A 19353-nucleotide genomic window follows, 5' to 3' on the forward strand; every position below is an offset into this window, starting at 1 on the left:
CAGATATACGCACACAAACTCAGAAGTACTTATGTGGATTCCACAATAGCATTTTGCTAGGTTGTTAGAGGAAATTAGTTCTAGATTACATATAATTGCTATCCAATCCACAAATGACACTCACCGAGTCTGTCATAGTCTCTTGATGTCTAGACATTATTTTAATCCTTCTTTAAAAAGAAAATCAGTGTAGAAAACATCAAAAGAGTGAGCTGACATACCATGGGATGTAGCAATATCGCAGACTAAATTAATTTCATCCAATGGGAAACTCCAGGAAGCACATTCTTCCGTGAAGTTTAGGGATCTTTCTTCCTGCCTTTCTATTGGAAACTCCTGTATGTTTACAGTTGCTGGGCCCTGTAATAAAGCAGTTAGCTAAGTTAGAAATTTGTGTAGTCACAAAAATATAGAAAAATTACAGTTCTTCCAACACATACATTTTAATTCAAGTACATACTGTTCTAATATACCTCTTCTCATTTTACTGGCTGGAATAATATTTATATTGATACTGTCACTATATACCTGCATTTATAAATGCTTTCACATGTGCTATCTTATTTAATTTCCCATTTTCTTTTCTTTTTACTCACAAAACATGCCAGAAGTAGAATCCCATAAGATGTCTCAGTAATTCGTTCCTTTCTAAGCCAACACCTAGTTTTTTATTCTAAATATCACAACTCAGAGCTGTCTAAATCAGGAGAATAATTTGCAAATGAATGACCCAGGGACTGATCATATTTCCATTGGGAAGAATGCTTTTTGATGGGCAGAGTTAGACAGTGAGAGAGAGAGACAGAGACAAAGGTCTTCCTTCTGTTGGTTCACCCCCCAAATGGCACCGGCCACATTTTACTTTTAAAAGCCTGGTTCAATTCTAGATAGTGTTATAAAAAGCATTCTTCCCAGCCGGCGCTGCGGCTCACTAGGCTAATCCTCCACCTGCGGCGCTGGCACCCCGGGTTCTAGTCCCAGTTGGGGCGCCATTCTGTCCTGGTTGCTCCTCTTCCAGTCCAGCTTTCTGTTGTGACTGGGAGTGCAGTGGAGGATGGCCCAAGTCCTTGGGCCCTGCACCCACATGGGAGACCAGGAGAAGCACCTGGCTCCTGGCTTGGGATCCGCACAGCGCGGTGGCTGCAACACACCGGCCATAACGGCCATTGTGGGGTGATCCAAGGGAAAAAGGAAGACCTTTCTCTCTGTCTCTCTCTCACTGTCTAACTCTGCCTGTCTAATAATAAAAAAAGTAAAATGTAATAAAATATGACATATGAAAGTTAAAAATAAAAGCAACTCAAACTTACTGATAATCACCAGTGTTATTTATGAAAGGTAGAGTATTTCATCCATAGTGATAATCATTCAATATAAACATAAGCAGAGCAACTAATTTAATAATGTATGGATATTAGTGCTGGGTATTAGATATGAGTTCCTGGAAAACTCTATAGATATGATTGAAATTTCAATGATTTGCATGGTCTACAGCCTAAATTAATCAAAAATATTTGGGATAGATGTTGACATTCTCCCTTCCTCTAGTCTGTATCTCAGGGGTTAGATTCCTCACACTCCCTAGAGAAAGGATTTTGGGAGTGACTTAGGTCCTGCCAATTAAATGCATTTGTATGAAATCTGGAAGGCAGGACAGAGGTATCTGGGTATCTTCCTACATCAACATAGACAAGGAAGCTCTGGCAAATATGAGCAAATTCTGTGCTCTATTACAGGAGTTGACAAGGCCCACAAGTTGACAAGTATGACCCATTGTCTATTTCTGTAAAGAAAATCTTAGTGGAGAACAGCCACACCCATTTGTTTATGTATTGCCATGGCTGCTTCTGCACTGTGATGGCAGAATTAAGTAGTTGCAACAGAATCTGTATGGCCACAAAGCCTAAAATATTTACTACTGGCACTTTTACAGAAAAATCTTGCTGACCTTGGTTTCCATGAAGTCCCAGCAACAGGGATGGTAAAAGACAGAGAAACACTACTCTTGAAATTACAAAACCAATACTGATCCCCTGACTTTTGTTTTTCCTGTCCTTTCTAATGATTTTACAAGCACCTCATTTCCCAAAATAAACACCTTTCTTCTTGAAAAACTTACAGGGATTTCCACTGCAAGGAGGGACTGATAATCCTTTCCTTTGCCTTTTCACATGAAGAAGACAGCATCTATCAATAATGTGTAGCTACAGAGTAGCTGAAACTTTTTAAACAGCGCACACAAAGTTTTAATTCCACTGACAAACACAAAGTAAAGATAAATATCGCAGAGTAACTGTCCTAGGAAAACACAAGATATACCTAATGGATATACAGATTAACTCTTAGAAATTCTATCTGGGTGTTATGAATGGCGTATGTTGAGTCCTCTGGAGGTCAGACTGATTTGAAAGTTGAGCAGAAGCTAAAATGATATCATATCAGGTCATTCCTGAGATGCCATGGATTTTCTCCAGGAAACATACCAGAAAAAAATTGTAAGAGTCAATAGTTTAAGAGAAAATAATAAAGATATCAACCTTTACGTCTATATGATGAGTTTCTGCGGGACACAAGAGTCTCTGCATTCCAGTTCCTCCCTGACCAACTGTCCAGTAGCCCATGAATGTCTGCTTTGGCAGAGGTAACCTGTCAAAGACAATTTGAGAAGTAGACATTTTTTCCTGTTGACAAGTCACAGGGAAAAGTAATGTACCATTTATGATCAATCATACAAATATATTTGATGAATGCTTTAATTACAGTTATGAAAAGACAGTCTATAAAGTCATAGCTGGAATATATATTAAGGTGAGAAAGAATCCACATTAAAGAAAATTAGAAGGTAAGTTCTTTCTTGCTTTTACTTTAGTGATAAATATGCATTTATATAAATTATAAATAAAGTTTACAAGTTTTTTCCTTGACTTCTAAAATATTTAGTAATTTAACATGCAAATTCTTGGTAGAGGATTGGAAATATTTAAAATATTTGGGGTAGTCTATCAAAATTCTCAGTCTATTCTTTTAAATTTGGCATTAAGTAATAAATAGTACATAATACGAATAGTCCCAGGCTTGTAATACACTTTACCTTTTCTTCATTTTGAGTTCACACATAATACAGAAATATTCACATGAACGTGTCACTTGTCTCTGAACACAGCTGTAATCCGTGCCTAAAGAAATAGAGCACCCCCAGCACCGGAACCCCTTGGGGCCACTTTCAGTCATTGCCCCCAGCAGAGAAACTACTTCTATCACTTCTAATGGGCTCGTTCATTATTTTATTTTAAGCAGTTTCCAACTGCAATTTACCAAAGCTAATATGGAAATGCGAAAGCACAAAACTACAGACAGACTTTTGAGACTAAAGCCTTCACTTTTTAGTCACACTAACTCTTCTCTGAATCTGTAAAGAAAGGCACAATTGATTTATTTAACCTATTAGAATTTTCTTCATCACAAGTTAAGGGAAAAATAATCTGGATTTAACATTTCTCTAAAAATAATTATTAAAATCATTAGAGATTATCAAAAGTAATCTCTAAAAATAAATGACAACAGAGTGAAATGCATGCTTGATATGAATTAGATGATTATTAAAAGAATATATAGTTATATTTAGAAATCATTTGTTTTCAGTTAAGGAGAAGTTTGATATGGTATTTCTTAGGTATTTTTTGCTTAAAATAATGAGCTCCAACATTCCGATAAAATATGCTCTTTGTCTCTTTGAAATGTTAATATTTAAAAGGAGCAGAGAAATTAAAAAGAAATTTACATGAAAATTCTTAAAAGACATCTGACAAAAGCATACATGTGCTTTTGTATCTATGTGAAACATACATTTAAAATACTTGGGTAGTTATTCTGATTGGCAACCCACTTAATTCCATCTTTTCACTGGGGAGTGTGTTGTGGCTGACTTAGGGGATTCACCACTATTTTGTTCTTTCTTTTGAATGTAATAAAACTGCATTTTTGAGTCAATAGGGTTGATCTTGAAAATATCTTGTAGACTAGGATTTCTCTCCCCTAGTTCAAGGAACAAATTATATTGCTTACTTCTTTCAGCAATTCACAAAAGGAGAATTAGGCCTCCAAACACAGAAGGAGAAAACAAAGGCGGGAGACACTTAATTTCCCCCTAGCATAGAAAACGTAGTGTAATAGAATATAAGAGAACTGGGTTTTAGGTCTAGTTCCTTTATTAACCAGCCATGCAAATTTGGGAAAGGAAAATTTGACAAATATCTCAGAGCACTAATTTCATCTGTGAAATGAACATGGTGATATGTAATGTTTCTTGGGACCTGGAGGGGTCTGTGTCGATGCAGGAAGTGAATAGAGCGAGCTGCCAATGTTAGGTTCAGTAGTCTTGCATTTCTTTACTCTGGAGAGAAAAAAAAATCATCAAAATGAAATGATCTCTACCTAACAATAGACTAGGTGGCCTGATAGATGGGTGAGCTTTATTGAAACCTATGAAAAGAAGCTCTAGATACATCCCAAATTGGTACTTTGAAGACAACACAAAAAGTTTCACATCTTGAAATCTAATTAAAGGTGGAGAGTTGCTCAATAAAAATGATGCATAGGCTAAAAAACAGATCTAATACATCTGTTAACAATCCTACAAAAATAACATTCAGATTATATTAAAAAAAAAACTTCATTCATTTAAGTGAAAAGGACTTCACTCAATTTCCAACTTTAACTGACAATGTCAGGGATGTTCATAAAATCTGCTTTGAACTTGCCAGCTCACTCTAAATAACAGTTCTGGAAATTACAGGCTGCCTGACTCTACATAAAAATAGCACTGACTGGTTGGCAGAGTATGGGAAGGTTCTCAGGTACCCCATATAGACTCTATTCTGGAATCATGTAACAGGAGGCTATTGGCAATGACCACTGTAACCAAATGAGCTATTAAGAAACATCAGGGTGTCCTGGAGTTGCCCAATGTAAAGGACTTTGTTCTGTTTCTTGGTAACTCAAAGTGTTGTTTCTAGATTTTACTGTGGACTCTACACCGGCCAACTGAGGTAAACCAAAGCCTTTCATTTATTTTCCACTACTAAACCCTCTCAATAAGATGAGGAAAAATTTAACCATTAGTAACTTTCTCATCTTCAGAAAGTTAGTAGTCAGGGGAATGGAGAAGCATTATATTCAGGTGTATTAGCAAACTCTGGAATTTGAAACATAATTAACATTAATTTGGGGCTAATCCTAAACTAGTAACCAGTTAGCTATATTCCATTACTAAAATCTGGTATTCAACTCAGACCAGACTTTAGTTGTTATATAAGACTCGACTGAAACAATAATGGCATTTTCCATGGTTTTAAGATCCTGTCACTTGTATTGTTTAACTCTGTTGAAGTCGTAGTTGGAATGATGTCTGGATTTGATTCGAAGGGGGAAGAGGATGAACTGCAGGTCTATAAATAGCACTACTTTTTATCTTCAATGTCATTCATGATTTTATGTTTTTTAAAACAACTAAGTATTTCAACTCATATGTTGTGATGTTTCTTAATCCCTTGTGGAAGTCATAATAAAGATCTGGGAGTAATAGCTTTAACTCAAAGAAAGGTGAACATTAAAATTATGACTCAGGTCAAATTACAGTACTTGAGCAAGCTACAGAAAGGAGAAGAATTTTTCTCTAAACATACGTACACTTCGTAACATAATGCATATGGACACCAAAGTCAAGTAACACAGCCTGAATGATGTGCAAGAGATTAGTCTAAGATTGCTTCCATAAAGAGGTGAGCTGGGGCTTTAAAGAACATGTTCTGGCAAATTTCTGCCTTCTCTGAACATTTGCCAACACTATTTCTGGAGTATGAAAGCAAACACATGAAAAAGATTTGGATCTTTCTAGGGGCATTATGCAATTGGAAGTTGTTGACATACCTATTATCAACAATTCCTGAAACATTTCCTTACCACAAGAACTACTAATTTTCATGGGAATAATGGAATCCTTCAGGGTAGTTCCACCAACTCAAAAATTCAACAATTGCTACCATCTTTGAGAAGGGAAAAAAAAAAAAAAAAACTCCAATTTTAGAAGGCCTCACTCATTCCTAATGTTTTAAACTCAACCTCTGGCAAACATTAAGCCAGACTGTGTAACTGAGTTCACTGAGCCTCTCATAGAATAGCCTGGCAAGGTTGTTCCAGCTTCGGCTCTTCCCCCTTCCTCCTCCTCTCTAGCCAACCTAAATCTTCGCCATTTCCAACTGCTACCTGCTATTCCTGAACATGCTATGCATTTGCATGCTTCCACAGGCTATCACCTCTGCCTAGAATTCGTTTTTGCTATACCTCTTTGGTGAACTCCTTCCCATTTTAAAGTTCAATTCGAACATTACTTTTCCCCCTGAGATCTTACTTTCTGGGCAGATTTAAGAACCCCTTGCTCTGTTGGGTTTCCATGTCGATTTGCACATATGCACATATGCACATATGCATCTGTAATTTTCAAGTTTAAGACCTGAGAGGCAATAAGATGTTAGGAGGAGCAGGTCAGAAGTGAACCTGTGAAATTTATTTTCTTTTTTCCTCCTGAAAGAAACCTTTTAGTTAAGGAATACAAATTTCATGCATTTCATTGTGAAATTCCTTACTAATATTTTTGTATTTTCTAAAACCAAAGTCAGCACATTAAAGAGAGAAATGTACAAAAGCCCCTGTAAACACTTTAAATTAGTAATAGTGTTTAGTACTACTAAGTCATACAACAATCCTCCTTTGTATGCTAGAAATTTCAGAATGTTTATTCCCTACACTCCCACATATTGCTGGCAAATTAATTTTTGCTTTGCTGCAAATGATACATACAAGAGTATGTGCTTGTATGTTCCCTTTATGTGTCTGGTTCTGTATTTAGAAATTATGGCTTTTACTTTGTAACTTGGACTTGTGTACCTCCGCCACCTCCATCCTGCCAAGGTTGCAGAAATACAGTCATTTGGATGCATGAGATGGAAAAGATTTGGGGAAACTCGCCATTCTTGGCAGTCATTTCTCAATTACACTCCCCAATACCCAGAACGACACTGTGCAGTCTCAGGGCTGTCGCTCATTGTCACTCTGTGCCAGAGCAGATGTTGTCAGCTTGCTCCACACATTCGGGCTCTCTTCCTCCTCAGAGAAGTTGCCAGACTGCAGTTCTGGGACCTGGGTTTCTTTTCCTTGATCTTTCTTCAAGTTTCACTGCAAAAATGTCTCTTTTTTTTGCCATCTGGTTTATCAACCGCATCTTGGTATTTTCGAACCTCATGTTCTTTTCTAATCATCCGCAACAAGAATGACTGGGACTGAAACTCTCCTAGTTGTTGCAAAATTTCCCAGGAAAAGACTTCCTGTATTTCCCATAGGAAAGACTCATAGGATGAAAACTCTGTGAATATAGCACTTTGAATAAAACATTGCATAGTAATGCTGCTCCAAGGTTTCCTTACTAGATTGCTAATTCATTGAGGATAAGGCTTATATCTTACTAATTTGAATTTCTGGTATTTGCAATCCATTGACTGTGCCATCTAATTCTGCTGTTCCTCCTTTTCATAGCCACAGCTACACCATAGCTCATCACTCCAATTACTGCAACTGCTTCCCAGTAGCTCTTTCTGCCTTCAGATTCACTGCTACTCAGTTTACTAACTTTGGAAACCAGTTACTGTCTTTCTAAACTAAATCTAACCATACTACTCTCCGCCTTGGACTCTTCTAAGATTCCCCTTGATGCTTCTCCCCCTTTTAGCCTCACCACCCAGCATGCCCTCACATAACCCTAAGTTTTTGGTCACCAAACTACTTGGCAGTTGCCAAAGTGCACCACACTTTCTGAAAACTTCTCTGCTTGTTCTCCCCTCCTTTATCTGCCTGGGGATTGTCTAGTTATACTTTTGAAGATTCAGTTTTCTTGTCCTAATGTTTCCCAAGGGAGGATGACAGCAATCCTATTTCCTTGTTCCCTCTGATGTGGCTTTAACATAATAGAGGCCACCGTGTAATTGAGTTCAAGTGTCTCTTACATGAATGAATGCCTGGTTTCATTAGAACTCTGTGTGTGTGTGTGTGTGTGTGTGTGTGTTTGTGTTTTGAAACTTGCCGGTTTTCTCATTTTCAGTGGCAAGATGCAAACTTCCATGCTAAATCTTCCCCACTGTATTATGACTAATTGTCTTATCATTTCCTCCTCTTAGAGGACTCTTAACAAAGGATGCAGTCTCTTTGCAGGTGTATTTGGAAGACATTTATAGCTGGGGACTGGGGATTGATATCTAGTCAGGTGACAGCTCTCATAAAACTTCATTTACAAATGCTTAAGGGATCAAGAATAAATCTGTGGGACAGCATCAGGCAGATATGACAGATTCATAGATCTTGAAAACTTCTGTGCAGCATGGAGATACATATATATTTGCATCCCCATATAAAGAAGCTAAAAGCAAATGAATGCTGTTAAGCTACTTCATAGTATGTCAAGAGAATATAGAGCAATGATTATGAAAATATAAAATCTAAGGCCATTATTCCACTTACAATAGTTCTAAGATATCATAAGGAAGATCTAACTTGCAAACTAAGATCTCTTAAGTGTAGTGAAAGTAAATCATCAGGCAGAGTGGAATCACACACCTTAGAACTCCATGGTCAACACTCTGAACTTATTTGTAAAACTATGACTATAAAAAGAAGTTATAGCATTTCACAGTCTGGGAAAAGGGAAGTGAGGCTCAAAATAGTAGGCAGAGTGCATTCTACTTCATGTGGATAAACATAAATTGATAATCATTCCTACTTTCAAAGAGAAATCTAATGAAATTACTCCAAAGAGAGGTCCCAGCTGGGGCTGTTCCTTTTGATGCTTCTGGTACTTTGAAGACTCCATAACTGTTCTCTGTTAGAGAAGGAGCAGCTGCTATTGATGGTTCAAATACAAGGCAAACGTACTAACTAAAGCAGAGAACCAGTTCTAGATAGAAGCCATTTCAAAGGCAAAATCAAGAGATGGAGGTGTTCTGGTCACAAATACATACAACTGGCACTGTTTTGAAAACAAAGATAAATATGAAACACAATCCTGCAGCACACATCGCCAAGATGCATGGATGGCTCTTGACCAGGAAAACACAACCTTAGCCACCTTCATCACAAGTACTACTAAACTAATGAACAAATGGTTACTGATGTAAGGAGGATTTATTATTTTTTAACTTCCCTATCCAATTAGGGACAGTAAGTCACAGAATCTGTGAGTTAGTAGGATATTATGGACTAGTTAATTCAGTATTTCAAGTCTGAGTCCTCTCAAGTACCTCCCCAGTGAGGTTTGTCCTTACCCATTTGAACGCTATCTACAGAAGGTACAACTGCTCTTTCTCCATCTTTGAAAACAAGAACTATTGATTCCAAGAGAGAGGACCAATCTAAATTAATTTGAAAAAAATTGTGATGAAAATAATATGTACAGTGATTAAAGCAAAAGTTATATATACATTGTGCCTGAGATAGGTCCCTAAATGTTGAGAAATAGAAATTGAAAGACAACTCCAAAGTTTCCATTATTTCTGAAACCTTGTCAGCCAACGTGGTATTGCATTGCTCTTCTCTTTCGAACAGTGGGATAAACAGAAAGAGATGTCAAGCTTTGAACTGAGATAGACCTATGATTGAATCCGCAATTGGGCCACTTACTAGTTGTAACACTTGGTATTTAAAATCCTCTGAGCCTCAGTTTCTTAATCTGTTAACACAGATCCAAACCTACATACACATAATCCTAACACCCAATAGTTAATAAAATAGAATAAAGTTACTTGCCTAAGTAAACTTAAGTAAACCAGAATTGCTATGTGGATTAGGTGTGTTAATATTTGTAAAGTGTTTAGAGCACTTAGGATTTGGTAAATGCCAACTGTTTTTATTTTTGCTGCTTAAAAAATATGTTGTTTACTTTTGTTTGATTACATCGAAGCCAAGTCTACGAACGTATAAATTTACTTATACTGTGTTGAAATGCCAGAGGAACGCCTGGCTAACCTGATTTCTCATTTGCCATAGGTTATGGTGTCCAGGATCTAGTCCTAGAGAGGACACTGTAGGGTGAACTAAGCTTTGTTGCACAGTAGGTAAGGGCTCCAAGAAATAGCAATTGCAGAATAGACTTTTCCTCTGAACTTTTTACTTAAATAAGATAGCAAAATAAAAAATTTCAGTGCCCAGAGTCGATGAACACTTAAAATTTACAAAATAATAATATGCGCTAAGATAGTAAAGCAAGTGAGATAGACTTTCTTCTTTCTTGGGCCTCTCTCAAAGACAACCATTGTCCACAGTTACCACTGTTTCTTAAATGTTTAAAATGTGACCTTATTAGAGACATTTAATAAAAACATTGGCCAATGTGGTCCTAGACCTTGTTAGCTCAAAGTTAACTTAGTTTTCCTAAAACATTAAAAATTCCTTTAAATAAAACATTTCAAATTAGGGAGAGGATGCATAAAACAGGACACGTGAGGACTAATTCAATGGTTTCAATGGGGCTTTTTCAGCAGCGATGGGGCACTTTGAAAGTGCAGTCCCACATAACAGTCATTTTTAGATGTGTAGTCTGGCGAGAGCATTTTTATACATCTGAAAAGCATAATGGCATTTAAACATATGCAGAAAGACACAAAGTGTTGTTGATATTAATGTTTTTGTTATTTATGAAAGCATCTCAAATGCTTTTTAAATCTGTTCATTCTGTTTGGAATAAATATCTTTAGCTCAAAATTTCAAGGAGTGAAGGGAATACAGATACAAGTGGGAATGGGAGAGAACTGTTGTATCTGGGTTCTTCAAAATGTTCATTAAGGAAAAACTTATGCTTAGATTTCAAAAGTTTTTTTCTTTGCACCAACATATAACTGATATTTTAATTCCATTTTTTCACAAGCTTTCTGAAGTATGCTCATATAAACAAAGCACATTCATTTTAGATAGCTTTCTTTGACAAAGACACTTGGGAATGAGGTATTTAAAAAAGAACTTGTTTTAAGGGACATATGTCTTCTATTAAGAAGAAAGACTCAAAAATGAAAATCACTGGAAAGAAATGTTTCTAAATGCATAAAATAACACATATGCATATAATCATAGGAAAAGGTCTAGAAGGATTTTTTTTTTTTTTTTTTTTTGGACAGGCAGAGTGAGAGAGAGAGACAGAGAGAAAGGTCTTCCTTTTTCCATTGGTTCACCCCCACAAATGACCGCTACGGCTGGTGTGCTGTGCCGATCTGAAGCCAGGAGCCAGGTGCTTCCTCCTGGTCTCCCATGTGGGTACAGGGCCCAAGCACCTGGGCCATCCTCCACTGCCTTCCCAGGCCACAGCAGAGAGCTGGACTGGAAGAGGAACAACCAGGACAGAATCCGGTGCCCCGACCAGGACTAGAACCTGGGGTGCCAGCGCCGCAGGCGGAGGATTAGCCTATTGAGCTGTGGTGCCAGCCTAGAAGGATTTCTTGATGGTTATTTCTGGATGGAAAAAACATGGGAGTTCTTATTCCCTTTTTGTTATTTTAGAAATAGATAAGGTGTTATTATTTAGTAAATACAGGTCATAAAGCCTACATGTAAAAATTTTTTAACCTCTTCAAATTTTTTATTCTACTTAACCATTACAATTGAATGGTAGTTTGTCAATGACAAATAGGAACTAAATGCTTTTGGGAGGAGAGATGGCTTAGGAATAAACTAAGCAGCATTAAGAAAGCAATCAACGGGGCTGGCGCTGTAGCATAGTGGCTAAAAGCCACTGCCTGCAGGGCCAGCATCCCATATGGGTGCCGGTTCTAGTCCCTGCTTCTCCACTTTCAGTCCAGCTCTCTGCTATGGCGTGGAAAAGCAGTAGAAAATGGCCCAAGTCCTTGGGCCCCTGCATCCACATGGGAGACCTGGAAGAAGCTCCTGGCTCCTGGCTTCGGATTGCCACAGCTCCGGCCTTTGTGGCCAATTGGGGAGTGAACCAGCAGATGGAAGATCTCTCTCTCTGCCTTTCCTTCTCTCTCTGTGTAACTCTGACTTTCAGATAAATATATAAAACTTTAAATGAAAAAAAAGAAAGAAATCAACAGAGGGCAAGTCTTCTGGAGTAAAGAAAATGATCAAGCTATCTCTCTCTCTCTCTCTATTCTTGAGGGAAAAGCAGGCAGGCAAACTTTGCTTTTAAATATATTTATATATATATTATATATAAATATAATTACATATGCTATTTTTATACTATTTATACATACATATACGTACAAATGTATATACATATATATTTGCGTATATGTATGTATAAATAATATATATATTTGTGTATATGTATGTATAAATAGTATAAAAATAGCATATAAATAGATAAAAAGTAGCATATAAATAGCATATAAAAACCATAGCAGATACCTAAGAGTCTTTGGCTAGATGTGTAGATCTAATTCTGTTGTAAATGATATATATAAAGATACTTCCAAAAGTTCATGAAAAATTAAATTAAAAGGCAAACTTACTTTGGTATAAAATTTTCAAAGTCCATGCATATTATTTGCAAATGTGCATTTTCCATGAACTTTTTAAGACCTTGTGTTTAGTTTATATTATATATATATGCATAATTTATATATATTTCTAACATTGACATTTAAAACTCAGATTCCAGGGCTGGTATGTGACACAGCAGGTTAGGATTCTGCTTGGGATGCCTGCAACTCCTATTGGAGTGCCTGGTGTGAGTCTTGGTTCCACTTTGGATTCTTGTTTCTTGCTAATGCACCTGCTGGGAAGCAGCAGATGATGGCTTAAATACTTGGCCAACTATATAGGAGATCCAGATTGAGTTCTGGGCTCCTGGCTTAGCCAGGCCTTGCCACGGCAGTTGCAGGCATTTGGAGAGTGAACCAGTGGGTAGCATGTCTCTCTCTCTGCCTTTCACATAAAATGGGGCAAAAAAACTGCACCAAAATCTCAAAGAGTTCGGATGTTAACTCAAATCTCCCAATCTCTACAAAAGGAGATTAGTGAATGTATATGCATCTCTCTCTCTCTGGCATGCCTACACACACACACACACACACACACACAGTCGTGCACACATATACATTCGAGAGCACACACACATACACCCCATGCACACCCATGCATACACACACAGGCATACTATCTGCTTGGAGGTGTTTAACCCAGTGGTTAAGATCTTGCATCTCACACTGGAGTGCCTGAATTTGATTCCCAGCTCTGGCTCCTGAATCCAGATTTCCAGAAATGCATATCCTGGGAGGCAGCATTGATGGCTCAGTTAATTGAGTTCCTGTCACCAGCCTGGGAAACCTGGATTGCATTAGTTTCAGTTAATACCAGCCATGGCTGTTGCAGAAATCTGGGGAGTGAACTAGAGGATGGGGTCCCCTCTCCATCTCCATCTCCCTCTCCCCCTGTTTCCCCCACTCCCCACTCTGTCTCTTCCCCACTCTTCTATTCTCACTTCCCCCTTTTCTCTTTCCTTCTCCCTCAAGCATACAAGAAAAATTATTTTAGAATATAAGCTGAATTTCCATGAAGCTAGAACTCAAACTATAAAACTGTTAATGGTCAAAAGAACTATTTTATTTCCAAGTGAAAATAAAAATATAACATTTTAAAAAAGAAGAAAAATGAGTACTAACAGAAGTTCACATATTAATAATTTTTAAGCTCTCTAATAGACACATTACTGACATCATAATTGCTGGCTCTATAATCTGTTATATTACTTAGTTTCAAAATGTCCACAGGACTGCTAACGAATTAGTAAAATATTATTGTATGGAAAAGTGTATGCATTAGCAAGTCACATCCAATCATTCTTCCTGAAAAACATTTACTCATTCAATAATTCAATAAGCAACATTTCCACTGATGATTTCTCACATCACTTCATCTTGTGCTTTTACAACAAAAGGGAAATATTTGTTTCTCCTCAAGAAATTCTGAATACTTAAATAATTTATTTGTGTTGGCATCTGTTTTACAACATCTTCGAAGAAGATGTAAATCAGGCTGTTACATTTTGCTGATTTGTACCTTACAGATATTTTTCTACAGGCTGGATAGTACCTCCTATGTGAGATCAAGTGAAATGATTATTTACCTTAAAATTATTATGTCTTGTGCATTTATGATATCTGACTACTGTTATAGACAAATATGGTATTATATGCAGTATTTTTCTTTTGACAGGTAGAGTGGACAGTGAGAGAGAGACAGAAAGAAAAGGTCTTCCTTTTCCATTGGTTCACCCCCCAATGGCCGCTGCGGCCAGTGCGCTGCGGCCGGCGCATTGCGCTAATCCAAAGCCAGGAGCCAGGTGCTTCTCCTGGTCTCCCATGCGGGTGCAGGGTCCAAGCACTTGGGCCATCCTCCACTGCACTCCCTGGCCACAGCAGAGAGCTGGCCTGGAAGAGGGGCAACCGGGACAGAATCCGGCGCCCCGACCGGGACTAGAACCCGGTGTGCTGGCGCCACAAGGTGGAGGATTAGCTTAGTGAGCCGCGGCGCCAGCCTATATGCAGTATTAAGTTACCTATATTTAAAACTATTTTTGCAATGAGTTTATTTGTTATCACTTAATTTCTCTTAATTAACTTTGTTAACTATCTTTCTGATAAACAGCATGTCTGCAAGATTCTTAACTGAGGTTAATTTAATTGCCTATGATTTTAAACAGTAGGCAACTTGCCCAAGTGAAGTGTACCTACTTGTTCTTATTACCTCATTCATCTATGAAGCTGAAATAAGAAAATAAATGTTTCTTAAATTAATATGCTAATAAATTTAGAAAGCTACCATAGATTAAATTATATGGGTGACATGAATAAAAATATCTTAATAAAATATAGTGGCAGTTTTGATGTCTGTACAATTATTTTGCTCTGGATTAGGAAATAATGAGACTCAATACAACAAAATGACAGAGACTGTTAAAGAAACAAATATTTCCCTTTATTTCAATGTGTTACATCTATCATCGGACAGTCATAATAATTGCAATTCTCAATTTACAAGCCTATTTACGTTATAAATAATGCCATTTAACTGAAAGCCAGTCAGCAAATAGTAAAATATATTTAAAATGCTTATTTGTGGAAAGTAATGTGCACACCAACTCCGTTTAGTAGAGTGAAACAGTAGATTAGGAATTATCAGCATTTAAGAATCAGAAGAGTAATGCTCAACATTATTTGATCAATAGTGAGAGTGCCTTACTCCTTTGCCAGCTGCACGCTGGTAGGTTTTGCTCCGATGGGAATCCCGTATTTGTGTAAAGTTTTAATCAAAACCTCCCTCATGTCATTGTTATAGGAATCAAAGTCGAACACATTCCGAACCACACTGGAGAGGCCTTCAGTGGGAAATTTCTGTATTAAAAAAAATTCCCTTATTACACAAGTGATAAAATATACATTAAATAGATTTTTATAAAAGCAACAAAACAGTAATGAACAAGCGAAATTTAGCAGATATTTACTAGCCTTGTCAAATAACCAGATAACAGGAATATATATATATATGTATAGAGAGAAATATATTTATTTGTAAATATATATTTACTTTATATACTTATTTATATAAGGAATATATTTGTTTTATATTTATAAATTAGAAATATATTTATTTATAGAGAAATATATACATATTTCTCTTTTCATGTTTCTGCTTAACAATACTTTCCTTTTTAATACCAGAATTTGAAGAACAGTTCCTCCTCTTAAATGTTAAAGCAGTGCTCAGATCCTGATGCTCAGTTATGGATGATGCTTTCTGAAACCTCCTGCAATTACAAGAGGCTTGGAGGGGTGGGAGAGATGAGGAAGTTTTGGTAAAAAAAAAAATTAGGGGAAGCTAGATGTGGTTAATTGCCACAAATATGTCATACTCACATGAGATGTTACTAGGCAGGGAAGTTGGGTGTGGTTTATTTATTGTGACAAATATATTAATGTGAGATGTCAACAATGTGGGAAGGTGGGTGTAGGATACATGGGAATTCGTTGTATAATTTTTGTTTTGTAAGTCTAAAACTATTCTGAAATTAAAATTTTATTTAAAAAATGAGTACAAGTTTGGCCAACTTAAAATGTTAACTGAATAAAGGAGAGTGCTGGGTGTCTACACTAACATATTTAGAAAAGTCACATTCTATGAATTAGAAAGATCAAGGGACAAGTAGAGAAGAGAAGTGTAAAAAGTGCAGGGACTAGACACATGAGGAAGAGCAGGAGAGAAAACAAGCATCAGTGCAGCTAAGTCCACATCAGCAGTGGCCTCTGGGTCCTTTTCCCGGTCTGTTGTGATTTTCTTAGGTGTTGAGATCTCAGCTGGCTGAACAGGATTTTATCATGGTTTTATAGGCAGAATAAACCTTTCTATTGTACTTTTTTTCCTTTCCAGATATCTATTTTAACTTGACAGATAATAACTGTATTTTTTATGGGGTATAATATGATGTTTTGATATATGCACAGATCAGGAATGATTACGCTGAGTTAACACTTCCGCTGCTTCACACATGTAGGTTTTGTTTGTAGTACAAACCTTTACAGTATACTCTGTTAGCAATTTTGAAGTATGCATTACATTACTGTTACTTTATGGTGAACATGCTGTGTAAGAGATCATTGGAATTTATTCTTCCTAACTAAATTTTGTACTCTTTGACCAGCATCTCATCTCTCTGCTCTTAATTTTCTGTGTTTCTTTCTAGGGTCCTCTTGGAGGCACAGGGATGGGACAAAGGTGAAGAGTCATGACCTTGGGAGTCTTGGAGATCATTGTTTATATCTAAGTAGAATTCACATGGATTTTAAAATTTATTTATTTTTCATGATTTTCGTTTTTAAGACACAGAGACATAGTTTTTTTCATCCACTGACTCACTCCTCAATTGCCCACAATACCCAGGACTGGGCCAGGCTGAAGCTGAGAGTCCAGAACTCAACCATGATCTTCCACATGGAAGGCAGAGATCCAAGTACTTGAGTCAAAATCTGCTGCCACCCAGGGTGTGCATTAGAAAGAAGCTGGAACTGAAAGGAGCTCTGGACTCAAAGGAGGCACTCTGATACAGGATGTGGGAATCTCAAGTGGTGTCTCAGCCACTGATCAAATGCTCACCCTTGACATGAATTTTTTTTGTTTGTTTTCTTTAATACGGTGGACTACATGGTGTATTTGATCACAAAGGATTCCAATCTCCTGTCTACTTACTAAACTTCCTTGCAGTATTAAAGAATATTAATAGTCAATACTGTTAGGTTTTCCTCTTTTCTGCCTCCATATCATTTACTTCAAAAAAAATCTTTTTTAACCCAGATACTGCATGCTTGTTATAAAAAGCCAAATAGGACAGGATGCTTTCCGCGCATCGCATGGTTTCACTCTCCTGCCTCGCAACTTTCTAAAAAAGTCCTCTGCTGAATGTTCTAGCTTCCTGGTTACAACCAAGGCACCAAGTCTCGCAAAGCCAATATAAAAGCTAAATGGATACTGATCATTGGTCTTCCATGTTCACAACTCAGACTCCAGATAATTCATATCATGTTGTCTGACTCATTATCATAGTTATAGAAATTTAAACACCTGTTATATACTGTGCAGTCTGAGAAGGAGAGATTGATGGCTGCTTCCAAGTCTCTGCACCTAAGTGTCTGCCATACCTGTAAATGTTTCACAATGTTGACAACTTCCCTGGTCGAGTAAGGATAATTGATGATCCCCTGGTCAGCCAAACTCCTCAACTCTCCAAAGGCAGCCACGAGCTTCCGAAGGATGGGCTCAGGGACATTTGGTCCATACTGTTTGAGCATCTCAAGCTCCGAGTGGGGTTTGGGGTTATCAATTGCATGACAGCTAAAAATATCACCTGAAGGAACGAAAGAGATGTGCATCAGCGTTTAACTTGCCCACTCTGATACAGCAGGAGAAAATGGAATGGTCGTTTAGAGAGCTGCTAAGTGCAGAAAGCCCACCAGAGGAGAAAACACATGACTGAAGCAAAAGAAAGTTGCATGGATTTATTTCTGTTAAACATTATATGATACTTGAATACGCATAGAGACTCGATGGGAAATTCTAAAATACCAAAATAAAAAAGTTGATGTCTTCTTAATGTCTCTCTGCCAAAATCTATTCCCTCCATAACAGGCACCAGTGTTAACAGTCCAGTGTACTTTTTTTTTTTCAGACATGCATTAGTATTTCTTAAAAACAAAAATGCATATATGTAAATAAATACAGTTTTGGTGAATTATTCCTTTTCATGAATGCAAATATATTCTTTGTATGGCTCTGAGACTGCCTTTTTAACAATCATTGAATATCTTCAGAAATTATATACATCTATTGCATATAAATGTACACCAAAAAAGGAGGAATTGGAATCATCACTCTCCAGACAATTTATACTCATATTTTATACAGACTGCTGGAATATAGCTTAGAGGCTAGTACTGGAAAAACAAATGTGCAGAGACACTGTCTAAATTACAATCAAGAAAAGGAAACACAAAAGAGTTCATCTGTAATTCTGGCAATTGAGAATGTACTGCGAGAACATAATCTATGCTCAAAAGAAGGATGAATTGCTCATGTTAAAGCTGCATATAATTCTATTGTTTCATTATCTAAGTAGTCAGGGACCAAAGGAAGTTAAGTAAACAGACTCACATTATTTGGTATGTTCATTTTAGAAAAAGAGGACATCTAATCAGGTAGCAATAAGATCTTACTTTGATTTAGAAAGAATCAGAATAAATGTGTGTGTGTGTGTGTGTGTGTGTTTAAGAGTAATTGAATACAATGAAAGCCATATTTTGAAATATTTATCTCAGGGACTAGAGCTTTTCAAATATAAACATGAGGAATAGTCTTTTGTCTTTTTTGCTGAAAATGTAATCTGATACTAAAATAAAAATATAATTGACCCCTCCCTCATGCAGTCATCAAATAATTAAGAAATTTTTCAATATGTCAGGTACTACCCAAGGTATTTTATATTGTGGTGATTTAAAAAAAAGTGACCCCTGTTAAATATAAGAGTGGGAATAAGAGAGGGAGGAGATGTGCAATTTGGGACATGCTCAATCGGACTTCCCCCAAATGGTGGAGTTAGAATCGTGCCAGGGGATTCCAATACAATCCCATCAAGGTGGCATGTACCAATGCCATCTCACTAGTCCAAGTGATCAATTTCAGTTCACAATTGATCACAATGATAGGTCTAAGAGTCAAAGGGATCACACAAACAAGACTAGCGTCTGCTAATAC

The 19353-nt window shown here is 37.0% G+C and overlaps 1 protein-coding gene and 1 long non-coding RNA gene across 3 annotated transcripts in view; one reads left to right on the forward strand and one right to left on the reverse strand.

Moving 5' to 3' along the window:
* VWA8 (von Willebrand factor A domain containing 8) overlaps nt 1–19353 on the reverse strand; it is a 407530-nt gene that overhangs the window by 135935 nt on the left and 252242 nt on the right. For both annotated transcript variants that reach the window (XM_008260014.4, XM_051850641.2), the window contains 4 exons: nt 17745–17950; nt 15295–15446; nt 2538–2646; nt 222–360 (listed from right to left, as the gene is read on the reverse strand). In XM_008260014.4, coding sequence (XP_008258236.2) covers nt 222–360; nt 2538–2646; nt 15295–15446; nt 17745–17950 — 606 coding nt within the window. The remainder of the gene's footprint in view (nt 1–221; nt 361–2537; nt 2647–15294; nt 15447–17744; nt 17951–19353) is intronic.
* On the forward strand, nt 4868–18196 carry LOC138843789 (uncharacterized). The gene is made up of 2 exons (XR_011378779.1): nt 4868–5048; nt 16793–18196. It is a non-coding gene; the product is annotated as an uncharacterized lncRNA (long non-coding RNA).

This window comes from Oryctolagus cuniculus, chromosome 9 (genome assembly GCF_964237555.1).
Source record: "Oryctolagus cuniculus chromosome 9, mOryCun1.1, whole genome shotgun sequence".
NCBI lineage: Eukaryota > Metazoa > Chordata > Mammalia > Lagomorpha > Leporidae > Oryctolagus > Oryctolagus cuniculus.